This window comes from Schistocerca serialis, chromosome 4, assembly GCF_023864345.2.
Source record: "Schistocerca serialis cubense isolate TAMUIC-IGC-003099 chromosome 4, iqSchSeri2.2, whole genome shotgun sequence".
In the NCBI taxonomy this organism is placed as follows: Eukaryota; Metazoa; Arthropoda; class Insecta; order Orthoptera; family Acrididae; genus Schistocerca; species Schistocerca serialis.
In genome coordinates this window covers 694,155,871-694,171,519 of record NC_064641.1, presented here as the reverse complement: position 1 = coordinate 694,171,519, position 15,649 = coordinate 694,155,871, and the positions used below count along the sequence as shown (strand labels likewise).

Here is a 15,649-nt window from a genome sequence, read left to right as displayed (position 1 = left end):
TGAAGCTTCTGAAATTCTGTTAATTGCTTATTTCGTATTACTGGTAACTAATTAAGACAGCAATCTTCGGATTTTATATAATTATATTTGTGCCTTTCAACATTTTGAGCCCTTCAAAGGAGGATATAAATTATGTAACCTATAAACTGCTGGCCAATAATTGTCATTAACTGCATGTAGTTGTGTTAATTATTTTCTAATTGTCTACCTTTCTTATTTCCTTGTCATGAAAGCGATTTTCATTGTGTTTTAAGAATTTTTCGGAGACTGAATTAGAGGACATGGAAGTGGATTGTTTGATAATAAAACGACCGAGCGCTATTCGTGTTCTTCATCAACTCTTCTATTAAAGAAGACAGAATGCCCCCGAGATTACTTTGCTGATCGTTTCTTTTAACTTGCGTAATTTCACATTTAAGACTTGTTCTCGAATGACTGCTCTTGCATCATCTAACAATTACATCCGCCAACATACTCACACACTTGATATAGCCCCATATTTAATTATTTTATACGATGGTGGATTTAAGGTATAACAAAATCTAAATTACAGATTAATCATACAGTCTGTATTATTTCAAACAATGGAAAATCCAGGATGGAATGTAACAATTGTTATTTGTATTATTTGTGCTTTTAAAAAGAAATTTTACATCACCATTACTGGAACTTTTTTACTCATTGCTATTTTCAAATTACACAAAGCTTTATGTTCTTCACAGTGCTTTGTAATGTCACTTATTGAGAAACTTTCATTGGAATATTCACGAGAAAGGAAACGTTTCAGCGTGGTCTAGCAGTTAGCGCTTTTTTATGTTTTGAAAGATCTCAGCCTTATGAAGGTAACTGAAAAGGAGCCCAATTATAAAATCAGCAAAATTGACCCGTAAACCACCGAAGTAGCTTTTTGTCAAAAGGCCTTCATCAAGCAAGGGTACACATGATTCTTATTTATTAGCAGCATCAGCTGTGTAGAGCAGAATGTGTTATTAGATAGCAATTTCTACTACATTATGAACAATACAGGGAAAATTATCTTTGCAAAAACATCAAAGGTTTTGTTGCACACAACACCGGTATAAATGAGTCATTATTTTTCATACACCACTACACTAGGAATAAATGTTGAAAAGTAACACTATCCGATGAGCACTGTCAAACATCAGTGCCAAGGCAACATTTCATTCTTGTGAATGTCGAATTTTATTTCATGGTAATTTTTCCTCGATGACCATCACGTAGAAATGGACAGAGCACCAACCTTGTACTCTTTATTCCAAATGTAAAATTTGAAACAAAATGGTTCCCTTCCTAATGCCATATCATCTGGACCTAAATTCTACAGAACTGGTCTGGAATCTAGCAAAGAATAAAATCTGTAGTTGTAATACATAAAGGATCTCATTAATGCGAAAAATAATGGTTGGTTGGTCGATTTGGGGGAGAGATCGAACAGCGAGGTCATCTGTCCTATCGGATTAGTGAAGGATAGGGAAGGAAATTGGCCATGCTCTTTCAAAGGAACCATCCCAGCATTTGCCTGAAGATATATAGAGGAATCACAGAAAACCTAAATCAGGATGGCCAGACATGGGTTTGAACCATTGTCCTCCCGAATGCGAGTCCAGTGTGCTAACCACTGCACCACCTCGCTCAGTGAAAAATAATGGCTGATGCTTTTGCTGCCTTGCTTGGTGCAATCCTTTCGGCATACAGCTACTTTGGTTACCTGTATATCAGTTTTGCAGCTTAATGTTAAAGAGTAGCTTTTCAGTTGTCATCAAGGGTGAGTGGATCTTCTTTGAGATATCTCTCCCTCTAAAAATTGTTGGTGGAATTGATCAATGACCTTAAACACTAAGCACTCGCCCATGTGGTCAACAGAACCTTCATCCTTAACCAGTTCACCACAGGGGTAATAATAGTTTTCATCCAGCCTGCATGTCACACATTCTGCAAAATAAATATGATGAACTAGGCTGTCTTCAGTGCGATGATGTAACATTTGCATTTTGTAACAGTTCCATTTATATGTGGTGGAAATTTTCATTATTGCTGTACGGCTGACCCCAATTTCCAGTGAGACATGGTGAGTACGCACTCTGGACTCTTACTGAATGACTCCAGAACAATGGTTGATGTTTCATTCACAACTGTTTTTGTTCACCCAGTTTTCAGTTTCAGACAGAGTTCCACAGTGTGGATAATAGATCATCTCCAGAATGAGATTTTCACTCTGCAGCGGAGTGTGCGCTGATGTGAAACTTCCTGGCAGATTAAAACTGTGTGCCCGACCGAGACTCGAACTCGGGACCTTTGCAAAGTTTCAATAGATCATCTGTCTAGGTGGCACTGATAGAAATAATCTGTAATAATATGGATGCTCCTCTCTCCTGATATCAGGACATTCTGAATGCATTTGACTTGTGTTAATGCCACCAGTTTTCATGGCTCATGTAAGGAAGAAATATTACATGTAATTCAAGAAAGAATAAAGCTATGTTCAAATGAAAGGCATAATTGTTTTTCCAGTGTAATTGTCTGATAGGTCACATGACCGCTTTTCCATTTAAAAACTGCACCCGACATGGTTACATCCTAAATGGTCACCATCTTGGTTACGTACCTACGTCATGCAAGCCAGCTTCTGGTGTGTGGTGGAGTGTTTTGTTTATCATTGCCCCCCTTCCCCCTGCATCTCACACTACTTGACTTTAAATTTCTATTCATCCACCAGTTTTGTTGTAGAAATGTAGTTCCACACCTATGGGCCACCCTGTATATTGTACAGAATGAATTTCATGTTACAGCAATTTCTACGCATACTTTACAATTTTTACTAATAATTCAAGGGACATAAAACATATACCGAGATGTAGACATGTAACAAATATTGATAACAAGAGTGTCAGTAACAAGTGGAGATGCTTGACCCAGAAGAACCTAATTCATATCCTGATGGTGGATGTTGATCTCATCAGTATTTGACTGGAAAGGGTTGAAGACACTGTAACATACAGTCCCTGATTACTGAACTGTATTCTTGGATCTAGGATCCCACACACACACACACACACACACACACACACACACACACACACACACACTACTATACTGAATTGCCAAATCACTCACCACAGTTATCCACTCAACACATTTGTGCATGTGATATACTATGTACAGGAGGGTGGGGGGGTGGGGGATTTTTTCAGCATGTTCCCAAACACACATGAAGATGTGTGTATGTTCTACCTTAATCTAATAACTAGGAATACACCTCAAGCTTAAGTAATGCAATCATCATCCCTGGCATCAGGTGCAGATTTGGTGAGAGTCAGTAACTGTATCTGTCATTTGCGGTTAGTTTTTGATGAAAACTTTCTGTCATTGCTACATTTCTGACAAACTCAACATCACTAACGTATTAAATTTTAATTTTCCTTCTTGTTGTGACACTGGTTCACTGAATTCAAATGTGGAATAAGTTTTATTTATGATAAAGATTAGTCCAGTTGTTTAATAACATTCATTACCAAATAAAATCCATTTATGTTCAGAGAATTATCAAAGAAGATGTCAGCTGCACCTACTGACATCCACTGTACCAATAGGACTGCATCAGCAGCTGTTACTATGATCTTAGATAAAAGTTTTTATGTTCGGAAGATTGAAGTCAGTACGCACCACATAGTACAATCCAGGGAGTGAAGACATACTGGGTCAAAGAAAGCAATAATTATGCAGTAAAGATGAGGAATTCAACACAGCAATGCAACTAGTTGCTATTACTTACTGTAACAGCTCTGTAAGCTTTCTTTCTCGTTCAAGACAGCTTGACAAATACTTTAGTACCCGTCCACCAACCAGGAAATGCAAGTTTGTTTTATTCTTCTTCCCTTTTTCAAAATATAGAAATTTAATTGCCTGGAATACAAATATTGCTAAATTATTAATGTGGAGTAATAAGAGGGGCATTCAATAAGTAATGAAACAATTTTTTTTTCTGAAAGTGGGCTTGTTTTATTCAGGATTCCAATGTACCATATTATTCCCCACTCTTTTGACTACAAAACCCTATTTTTCAATACAATTTCTGTTCAATGTGATGGCCGTATGCCAATCTTACTGGGAGGATTTGCATACCCATGTGCACACCACTGTACTGGTCGACATATGAGCCAATGTCTTGCTGCATCACTAACCTCCCCGTCATCCATGTACTGCTTCCCGAAGAGTGTTCATTGGGCCGTACAGATGTAAGTTGGAAGCTGCCAGATACAAGCTGCAGGATAGATGAGAGAAACAGTCCAAAGAAGTTTTGTGGGTGCCTCTACAGTGCACACTTGAGTGAGGCTTCAGCTGTCATGGAGAGGAAGTTAATTTGCATTTTTGTGGTGATGAATGAGCTGAAGTCGTTTCTTCAATTCCTTGAGGTTTGCACAATACACTTCAGAGTTTATCATTGCACCATGAGGGAGGCTATCAAACAAAATAACCCCTTCAGAGTCCAAGAAAGCTGTCGCCATAACTTTACTGGCTGAGGCTTTGCATGTTTTCTTCGGAGGAGAGGTGGGGATTGGCATCATGGATTGCTGTTTTGTTTCCAATTCGAAGAGATGAGCCCACACTTGTGACGAGGTTCAACAAAAAACTGTCACAATCAGTCTCTTAACTCACAAGCAATTCTGCACAGATGGTCCTTTATTGCTCTTTATGGTCTTATGTTAGGCAGCGAGAAACCCAAAGGAGACACTACGGTATGTTGATGATTTTCACTTATGGACCGTCTGACAGCAACTGAATAAAACACAATTTTAGTGCCATACACGTTTCGCCTTTATTTTCTGCAAGGCATCATCAGTGGCCTGTAATATGTACATACGTTAGCTATTTTATTTACATTTTTGTCACTGTGCCTATAGGTTATAAACAGTTCTGGTGGTTGGTATTTCCTATTAAGTAGTAATGTTTTGAACTGTACTTACAGGTTGCGTAGACAGTTTCTTACATATTACGCTCCTGTTGCATTTTTGGTCTTGTTCTTCTTCCTATGAGCGCCAATTTGCTGTTTTTTCTGCTTTCACAGCACTATGCACTGAACGCTTTTTTTTAATGTAATGTTTTGGTTTCTGTTGCCGACTGTCAAATGTTTTTGCCAAAGATCGAATATTACTGCCAAACTTATGAGTGTAACTATCGAAGTATCTGTGGTCTGTTCGTGTATGCATTTGTGTGTGTGCTTGTGTATATATGTGTGTGTGTGTGTGTGTGTGTGTGTGTGTGTGTGTGTGTGTTTTTTTGGTGTCATATTATTTAATTTTATTTTATTTTATTGTATTTAATTATTTATTTTTGTTTATGTCCTGTGTATGTGTGTGTGTGTGTGTGTGTGTGTGTGTGTGTGTGTGTGTGTGTGTGTATTTTGGTGTTATATACTTTTTTTATGTTATTTCCTTTATTAAGTGTAGTAAGGAGCCTGCGCTGATGTGTGTTTGTTCATTTATCACATGTTTGTTTTCTGCTATGGCTTTCTGGATGTGGAAGTTTTCTTGCATTTGTATAAGATGTTTGTCATGGTTGCTTAAAAACAGCACCTAAACATGATGCTCTATGAGACTCATCTAGAATTGGCAAAAAACGTAGGAAACGCCGCAGTTTCCATGGCACTAGTAGAAAAAACTGAGCACAACACATACATAGCAATGAAACATTTACAAAACAAACATAAACACAAGATAATGAAACTAACAGTAAAAAAGACGCAAAAATACATTTACATTTTAAATGTGAAACCACATGAACACCAACACTCATTCCATCCACGCTTAGTTAACCTAACAGAGACAGAACTACACGAAATCAAAAAAATGCTCTTGGAAAAAGGTTTGAAACACTGCACCAATAGCAAGGTGAACAATCAATACATAGAAAATCTCATAGTAGAAACCGAACACATCCTTACACGTGAAGAACAACAAAATAATTGTGAAATAAACATAGGACTGACAAGAGAACTAGTAAAAGAAGAAATAAAAGGCATAATAAAACAAACACAGCAGACACACAATAAGAACAACCAAACAGAAGCAGCTACTATGAAAAGGTTAAAACAAAAGTTAACAAACAACAACGTATTAATAACAAGAGCAGACAAGGGAAATGTAACAGTACTCATGGATAAAGAGCAATACATCACAAAAACCAAGGAATACATAAACACCAACGCAATACAAAAACTGAAGTCAGATCCAACTACACGATTCCAGGCAAATGTGAAACCAACACTGAAAAACATTGAACACACACTCACAGACAGACAAAAATACTACTTAACACAGAAAAACCCACAAGCACCAACACTCCGCAGTCAACCGAAAGTACATAAAGACGGAATGCCAATGAGACCTGTTATCAACTTCAAGAAAGCCCCAACATACCGCATAGCCAAACACCTCCAAAAGTTAGTTACAAAACACTATAAAGTAGAAAACAACAGAACAGTGATAAACACAGGAAACCTAATAGAAAATATACAGAACATACAGGTACCACACACAGCATCACTGATTTCATTCGATATAGAAAATATGTATACCTCCATCCCTATCACAGAAACAATAGAAATCATAGAACAAAATCTCTCGTCCCACAGCAACCTCACCACAGACGCAATAAAAGAAATAACAGATATGCTCAGACTGACAACTGAACAAAACTACTTTCAGTTTGAGGAAGAATATTATCTATAAACTGATGGACTGCCCATGGGATCCCCAATATCAGGAACACTAGCAAACATTTTCATCAGTCACCTTGAAAATCAGATATTTGATAAGATAACCACAAATGAAAGTTTCAAAATCATATATTGGTACAGATACGTGGATGACATTATTTGTTTGGTAGACGAGCCAAGTGAAAAAATAGATGAACTCCATTCAGAAATAAACAAAGCCCATAAGAACATAAAATTCACACTTGAAAAAGAAAAGAAAATCAAATAAATTTTCTTGACATTACAATTAAAAAAGAAAATGGAAAACATACATTTAACATCTTTAGAAAACCAACAGCCACGGACACAATAATACATTCCACATCCAACCACCCCCAAAGCCAGAAATTTGCAGCACTAAGACACATGTTACATAGATTAAACAGAATCCCACTCAGTAAGAGAAACTATGAACAAGAAATGAACACGATCATACAAATAGCTAGGAACAACGGGTATGACACACATGTGGTACACAGGCTCAATCAAAAAATAAAAACACAAATAAAAAACAAACACAACATTTCCACAATACAAAATAACTCACAAGCTGAAAACTTACAAACACACTCAACAAACACACACAATGACAACACCACACAGAAAAGAACCAGATGGTACACCATGACCTACACACATAAACTAACACACAGAGTTGCAAACATCCTAAAGAGACAGGGCTTCAAAATAGCATATAAGCCTGGGCAAACCCTTCAATCACACCTAAGCCAGCCAGCTACCAAGAGGGACAAATTCCAACAATCAGGAATATATAAACTTGAATGTCAAAGTTGTGATGCAGTATACATAGGCATGACATGCAGGAATTTTGAAACAAGATACAAAGAACATATCAGATGTTGGAAGTATGAAACAAACCATTCCACATTTGCAGAGCATTTAAAACACTACAACTATCATCCTACAAACATGGAACAAGAAATGAAAATAATGAGAATAAGCAACCATGATAAACATCTTATACAAATGCAAGAAAACTTCCACATCCAGAAAGCCATAGCAGAAAACAAACATGCGATAAATGAACAAACACACATCAGCACAGGCTCCTTACTATACTTAATAAAGGAAATGATAACATAAAAAAAGTGTATAACACCAAAATACACACACACACACACACACACACACACACACACACACACACACATATACACAAGCGCACACACAAATGCATACACGAACAGACCACAGATACTTCGATAGTTACACTCATAAGTTTGGCAGTAATATTCGATCTTTGGCAAAAACATTTGACAGTCGGCAACAGAAACCAAAACATAACATTAAAAAAAAAGCGTTCAGTGCATAGTGCTGTGAAAGCAGAAAAAACAGCAAATTGGCGCTCATAGGAAGAAGAACAAGACCAAAAATGCAACAGGAGCGTAATATGTAAGAAACTGTCTACGCAACCTGTAAGTACAGTTCAAAACATTACTACTTAATAGGAAATACCAACCACCAGAACTGTTTATAACCTATAGGCACAGTGACAAAAATGTAAATAAAATAGCTAACGTATGTACATATTACAGGCCACTGATGATGCCTTGCAGAAAATAAAGGCGAAACGTGTATGGCACTAAAATTGTGTTTTATTCAGTTGCTGTCAGACGGTCCATAAGTGAAAATCATCAACATACCGTAGTATTACGTGCAACTGAGGAGGACAGGACCAAAAAACTGAAGATGCCAAAGGAGACACCTTTGAGTACAACATGTGGATGAGAGTGTCAGCACTACCAACAGAGACGTCCAGATGAGCTGTGAGGTGTTTGTTTGTGACTCATTTATCACCTCAAATGGCAGTGTCCGCACATTCCAACACTGCCGGAGTCACAGTTGTGTGTGCAGCCAGCTGGCACACACAAGATTGGACAGGTTTGCATGACCTTGTTGCGATGGTGACAGACACCTCACCCAATGACTCACTGTGCTTTTGTTCACTGCTAGGATGTTCTGTAAGAGCCTATGAATACCTGAGATGTTCTGGTTTTCTGCTTCAAGAAACTCAATGACAGCCCTCTGCCTGAAATACACCTCCATCACAGATGCCATTTTGAAGGCTACATATAGCACTGCCACCGACTGGAACTTCATGGATCAATAGGGGCTGAAGTGGAAATGTTTCATAATGTCTCACAACAAATTCTGCATTTTCAAGCAAAATTTGCCAAGAAAATAATGTGTTACATTACTTATTGAACACCTCTCATAATTAAATCATCATATTCATTACTGAAATAAAGTGATATGGTACGGTACTTCATACCATGGATGTGCACTTGGGAGGGGTCTGACACAAATCTGTGCTTGCATCATGATTCAGGGAAGTCATTTCTAACAATGTCTGAGAGGATTCCTTCAAACAGGCCATGCTTAATCTACCCATCACCTACTTCTCATAATTTCGATACTGATAAGATGTTAAACTCTTATACTTGCATTTTCTTAAAATGTTGATTCACGTTCTGGAACGAATGTTTTTTTGAACGCGTGTCAAAATTCCTACAGTGCATCTGTTAATAATAATAATAATAATAATAATAATAAAAAGGAAGTCATTTTCCATGTCAGCTGTTACTCTCTGCAAATAAAGGGCCAAATACACAAATTTCACAAAAAGCATTTAAACTACAACAACGTACACTGCTAGTTATTAGTTCTGCCTATACCAGTGTCTTATTTGGCTTTATCAATAGTGTGATTATCTGCAGGGCAAGCGATGGGTGTGCCCAAATGTGTGTTCGACATTCTTTTTCCTGATCACTGAGAACTGTGTTGCCTTACAATAAAAGCTTCTATGAATGACATAGATGTGATAATTAAATCACGGTGGCAGACCTTTCAGGTGCAAAATTCAGAAAGCTGATTGACTCTTTGCCTGCAAGGAAGACGATCAAAGCAGGGTCTGTCTAAAGATGGTGGCTACCTGGTCTTTCCTCCACTAAGAGGTTTGTGTTCTTGGGAAGGGATCTAAGAAAGGATGCGACGTTAGGTTGGAGGCAGAGGTAGTCATTCCTTGAGGACTCTGAGGCAGCACCCTCCAAATAATATCAATCATGCAAAAGCTTGCAATATGTAAGTATCGTGAATCACAAATAGACTTGTTTAATTTTCTCATACCACCAGCCCGTGTACGCAAATGATCAAGGTTTTTAGAATGGGTCAACAGTTGGATTCTCGGCAAACCATCCTGGTGGTTTAAAAGACAGACAATGGACACATGTGGAGGGGGGGGGGCAGGGGGGGTAATTAGGAGTTGAGCGGGCACAGAGAGTTGATGTTAGGGCTGCTAAGGATGGCATCTGTGCAAAACAAGTGAAGTATATGAGTATGGATCATAAGTCAAGCATTTTTTTTTATGAATAACCTTTTAGGTTGGAAAGCAACAGCTAAAAAACTTTCATAACGTGAAGGACAATCAAACAATTTAAAGTCAGAGATGGTAAAATAATCTGTATTAAAATTGAAAGTCCAAATCCATATTAGCTGTTGATTATGTTTTCACTGTATGATGATGATTTCATACCCTGGAGGTGTATCTTCAAATCATATCTGCATACAGAATAAATTTTGTTGTATCTTAATTCTCATAAGAGTAATGCTTAATGGTTTCTATCTCGTGCACCAGATTGTTATTTAACACCGAGATCCACTGTGTTACTGCTATTTCCGTGGTCCAATGTATGTGTCCTTTTAATTCAGTTTTTAATGGTAGATGTCACGATGTTCATGATGGCGTGGTGCATGCTTGGCTTCACCGTATTCAATGTGTAGCTAGCGCTGTAACTTTTAGTTCTATTTGACACATGACTATATATTTTAATATGTCGATGGTGCCAAAGGATTGCATGTCTTAATTCTTTGTTTCTCCTGTGGATTTTGATGATAGGTTTCTTCGTTTTCATACTCTACAAACACCGCGAGTGGTATTTTAATTTTCATTACATTCATTCTGAAGTGTTTTATGTTTATAGGTTTTATTCTGTCACATGTGGATTGTCATGTGCTCTCTAGGCTCATCTTTTGACTGTGTTTTGGAGATTTATTACTGATCATGCATAGTTCGGAGCAGATGCCCGTCTGCCTTTTCATCCAAGGGTTTACTGAGGAGTGACATGTTTTTGCGCGCACTTGCATCTTGATATTCAAGGCACATTAAGTTTCGTTTTGTGAGTACATCACTCTTCTGTCTACTTTGTTCAGTAGGTTATGTTCACTATTAGTGCTTTTACTTATGTTGTTTTATTCTGTATGTGATATGACCTGAAGATATATCTCCAGGATATGAAACTCGTCATTGTACAGTGAAAACACAATCAACAGCTATTGCAGATTTGGAGTTTCACTCAGTTTCAGTACAGATTATTTTACCATCTACGATTTTAAATTGTTTGATTGTCCTTTACTTTTTTTGTGTAACTTCAATAGTGCTGTGCCTGTGTACTAGTATTTATTTATTTATTATGAATCAGATTGCTTGAAACTGTGAGCTAGAGGCTAATGTGTGTCCTAATTTCCTATTTAGAATGAACAGTATAAATATCGCAAACATTATTTTAACTACAGGTAGTCAAAATCTTAGTTTTGAAAGAAGTTGGAACTGAAAAAGGCCAGAACCACCAAAAACCTGATTTCAGTATTGTACAGACTCAAAATGTGTGCAAAAGTGAAAGTAGTTTTACTAGAAAATTTACTCCTACATTATATAAATGTGCAGACTGGCTGCCTGCTTTCTTCTATAAAACAGTGGAAAATCCAGGATGGAATGTAACAATATTACGGAAAGTTGCTACTCACCATATAGTGGAGACGACAATAGCTTATTTGTGACTGTCTTTGTGTTGTGCCTACCTGTGATTCAGCATCTCAACTGTATGGTGAGTAGCAACTTTCCTTTTCATAATATTAAAAGCTTTCTTCTGTCACATGTGTCTGGTAACAAATCTTCAGGAATGTCCTTGGACCACTAATAGGTTAACAGACATTAAACACTTAGCTGTTTGAGACAAAAAAGGAAGTTGACTGAAATACACATAAAATATAGCATTGCGTATGCTGGACTTGGAATGAGATGTCAGCTGCATACAACATACAGTATGAGAAATAAGAAGCATAATGAAGATGTTCCTAGGAATAGTTACATTCTTAGAAAGTAGCATATTCTGTGGGAAATTTGAATTTGCACTAAGGGAATAATGAAATGGATACTTCACAGAAACTTAGTGTTTCTCAGGATCTGGTGAATCTGATGGCAGTAATCGATTCCACATTCAAGGAACATATCGAAAAAACCAATAATTGTGTATTTTTTGGACATTTAAAAACAATTCAGACTGGGCTGCTGACACACTGTAATCAGTCAATTTATAAAGAAATATCACAGAGTGCGTCACAACTGAAACTTATGAAACGACAGAATGTGAAACATTGTGTCAACACGTATTTTAATTCATAACACCCAAAAATCATACAGCTGCAGGTACAAGTAGTGAGCTGTTCAAAGACATTGACAAACTAAAGACTGGCAACTCTCCAGAAAAACCGATAGCTCAGAGCTATGATGTAGCTTCAGTTGTGAGTGGTGGGCACAACAGTGTGCAGATAAGTGAAAGCAGTGTACAAAAGAACAAATTTGTTATGCCCACCAACTCAACCTCATTGAAGAGTGCTGTGCAACACAACAAAAACAATGTAGTATTTTTTTTAGCAATTTGCAGGGACTGTCTACTTTCATCTCAAAGTCAGTAAAAAGTGCTGTCATACTGGATAATGCTATGAAGAATCGTGTCCCAAGAAATGCTGACACAGGATGAAATTTTAAAATGGAATGTGTGGACACCATATATATCTGTAAGAATGAAACAGACGTGTGCCTTAGGATTATTGAGGATGATGATAGCAATCATCATTCAACAACCAGGAAAGCAGATGGACTTCGGAAACTTTTCATCAACAGCCAAGAATTGCTACTTAGGTTTGCATTTTCAGTAAGGTACTACCGCACTGTGACATTTTGTTAAATCAGCTGCAACACAGAGATGTTAAGACTGTAAAAGCTCTTAAGAATGTCTCATTTCAAGTCAGCAATGCAACTGACGAGAAATTCTCTTGATCTCTATCATCACTGGAACAACAGGAATGGAAAGGAAGAGATCACCAGTGCTAAATGTTTGCATCTTGTAGACTCTTGTAAAACTGTCGCAGAGGAAATCTTTGGCCTTATTACAGCTAAAACTGATGAGCGTTTTGCATTTAGCAATCACTTGTCAGCAGCTATTCCAGCCCAGTTTGTTTCCAAAACACTGGCTGTTATTCCCTGACAAAGAACTTCAACTTAAATGAAAATGAACTGTGACAGTAACTGATAGTCATGTACAGTAGAAATGATTTCCAAACTGAACAGAGCTTTAACATGTCTGAATTGTATGTATAAATTAGGAACTGTTTCACCAAAGTCAGTGAAACTTCTACGAATTACCTGTGCAATACCTGTGACAACACCAGGAAATGAGAGGTGTTTCATTACAATGAAAAGGATACTTTCACTAAATACACAACAAAGGAAGAGAGATTTTGTGCATTTGGTATGTGCTGTACAGAAAAAACACTTTTTCTTCTTTTTTTGGGTTATAGTTTTATGGTGCAAAACAGCTATGGTCATAAGCACCCATTCTGTGGCCCCCTAAGCTTTAAATCAGCAGCAATAGGAGCAAAACTCAAGGAGAAGGGAAACCAAAACCGAAAGGAAATCTTAGGAGTGCTATTGAATGGGGGTCGTTTTCCCTGGGGAGGATGGGGGGGGGGGGGGGGGGGGAAGCTTCAAATGACTGATGTCATCTCACTAACACTTATCAACTCAAAGGTGTGATCGGATGAGTGTGCGTCATCTCTTAAAAGGGACGATATTTCAGGCGACAGCTGTAAATGGGCGTGTAGTGGATTAAAATAGGGGCACTGAAGTAAAAGGTGTCTCACTGTCCACAATTGAGAGCAGTGGGGACAAAGCGGGGGAGGACTGCCACTTAAAAGATGTCAATGGCTAAAAAGACAGTGCCCAATCTGGAGTGTAGTTAAAATTACCTCCTCTCAAAAACGAGGCCAGGAGGAAGGGGTCCAAGCACAGGGAAGAGGTTTTATGTCCTATAATTTATTATCCTGAAGTGCAGACCAATGTGTGTCCCATGAAACAGCAACATGACGACGTAAAACGCTCTGTAGATTGGCAAAGGGAACCATGCAAACAGCGGGCCGAGGAAGAGAGAGAGCAGCCTTTGCCGCTTTAGCGGCTGCCTCGTTTCCGCATATACCAGCATGCCCTGGGATCCAGAGGAATGCCACAGAGATGCCCCCTAAGTGGAGCGTGTGGAGGCAGTCCTGAATCCGGTGGACCAGATGGTGATTGGGATAAAGAGCTTAGAGACTGAGAAGAGAACTGAGCGAATCCGAGTACATAATATATTGTATCCGTTGATGGCAACGGATGTATTGGACAGCCTGGAGAACAGCATAAAGCTCTGCAGTAAAAGGCAACCACTGGTTAGGAAGCCAAAATCTAAGAGGGGTGTGGTCAATAATATAGGCACTCCCGACACCAAAGATGGTCTCAGAGCCATCTGTAAATAAAGGTGGCATCCTCCATTTGTGTGCATAGAGCAGCAAATGCCCGACAAACTATAGGGGGGATACTATCTTTGGGAAGCTGACAAAGGTCACAGAGAAAGCAGGTCCCGGGGCAAAGCCAAGGTGGTGTCATGCCACCATTTGTCAAAGTTTTAGGAAATTGGAAGGAAAGAGAATGTAGCAGTTGACAGACGCAGACTCCCAGTGGTAGTAGAGAGTAAGGGCTGCCTGCATACCCTAAATCCAAGGAGGCGTTGCGATATAGGTGGAGGAGCACCACTCGGTCCACTCCCCAAGAGGTACCATTCAGAACACGGAGGGTATTGAGGGATCGCAGACAGCGAGCCAAAAGATGTGAAACCTGGGAAAACTAGCACAGTTTTCTTTCAAACTTAAGTCCCAACAATTTGGCGATGTACATGAATGGAAGGTCAACAGGGTCTAGATGTAGGTAAGGTGGATAAAACTCTGTACGACACCAAAAATTTACAGAGACGGTCTTACTGGGAGAAAATCTGATGCCGGTTTCAATGATCCCTGAGTGGAGGTAATCGAGACATCACGTTCAAGAAGGCTAGTCTGTCGAGACCTGTAGCAGGTTGCAAACCATCGATAAAGAGGGAGGTCGAGACATCGGAAAGGAGAAAATCCACAACTGGATTTATGGCAATGGCAAACAGTACAACACTTAGCACAGAGTCCTGGGGCATGCCATTTTCTTGGGAGAAAGTACACGATAGAGCAGTGTTCACCCACACCTTAAATGTGTGCTCTGTCATAAATTCACAGATGAAAAGGGGTAGCCGACCTCGAAAGCTACAAGAGAACAGTGTGTTGAGGATGCCTGTCCTCCAAAAGGTATCATATGCCCTCTCCAGATCAAAAAATATAGCTACTGTTTGGCGTTTCCTGAGAAAATTGTTCATGATACAAGTGGAGAGAGCAACAAGATGGTCAACAGTGGAACAATGCTTTCGGAAACTGCAGTGGACAGTTGCTAAAAGGTTTTGTGACTCCAGCCACCAGCCAAAATGGCAATTTACCATAACTCAAGAAATACAAACACTACCCATGAGAGAGATTGGGTGATAGCTGGAGGGGAGATGTTTGTCCTTTTTAGGTCTCTGAACAGGAATGACGATAGCTTCCCGCCATCTTCTGGAAAAGGTACTGTTGACCCAGGGTCAATTACAAAGGCGGAGGAGGTAGCACAGACTAGGGTACAAT

At 38.7% G+C, this 15,649-nt stretch overlaps 1 protein-coding gene across 1 annotated transcript in view; it reads right to left on the bottom strand.

Moving 5' to 3' along the window:
* LOC126474190 (alanyl-tRNA editing protein Aarsd1) overlaps positions 1 to 15,649 on the bottom strand; it is an 81,433-nt gene that overhangs the window by 25,201 nt on the left and 40,583 nt on the right. Inside the window, exon 7 of the mRNA XM_050101653.1 lies at positions 3,794 to 3,924. Coding sequence (XP_049957610.1) covers positions 3,794 to 3,924 — 131 coding nt within the window. The remainder of the gene's footprint in view (positions 1 to 3,793; positions 3,925 to 15,649) is intronic.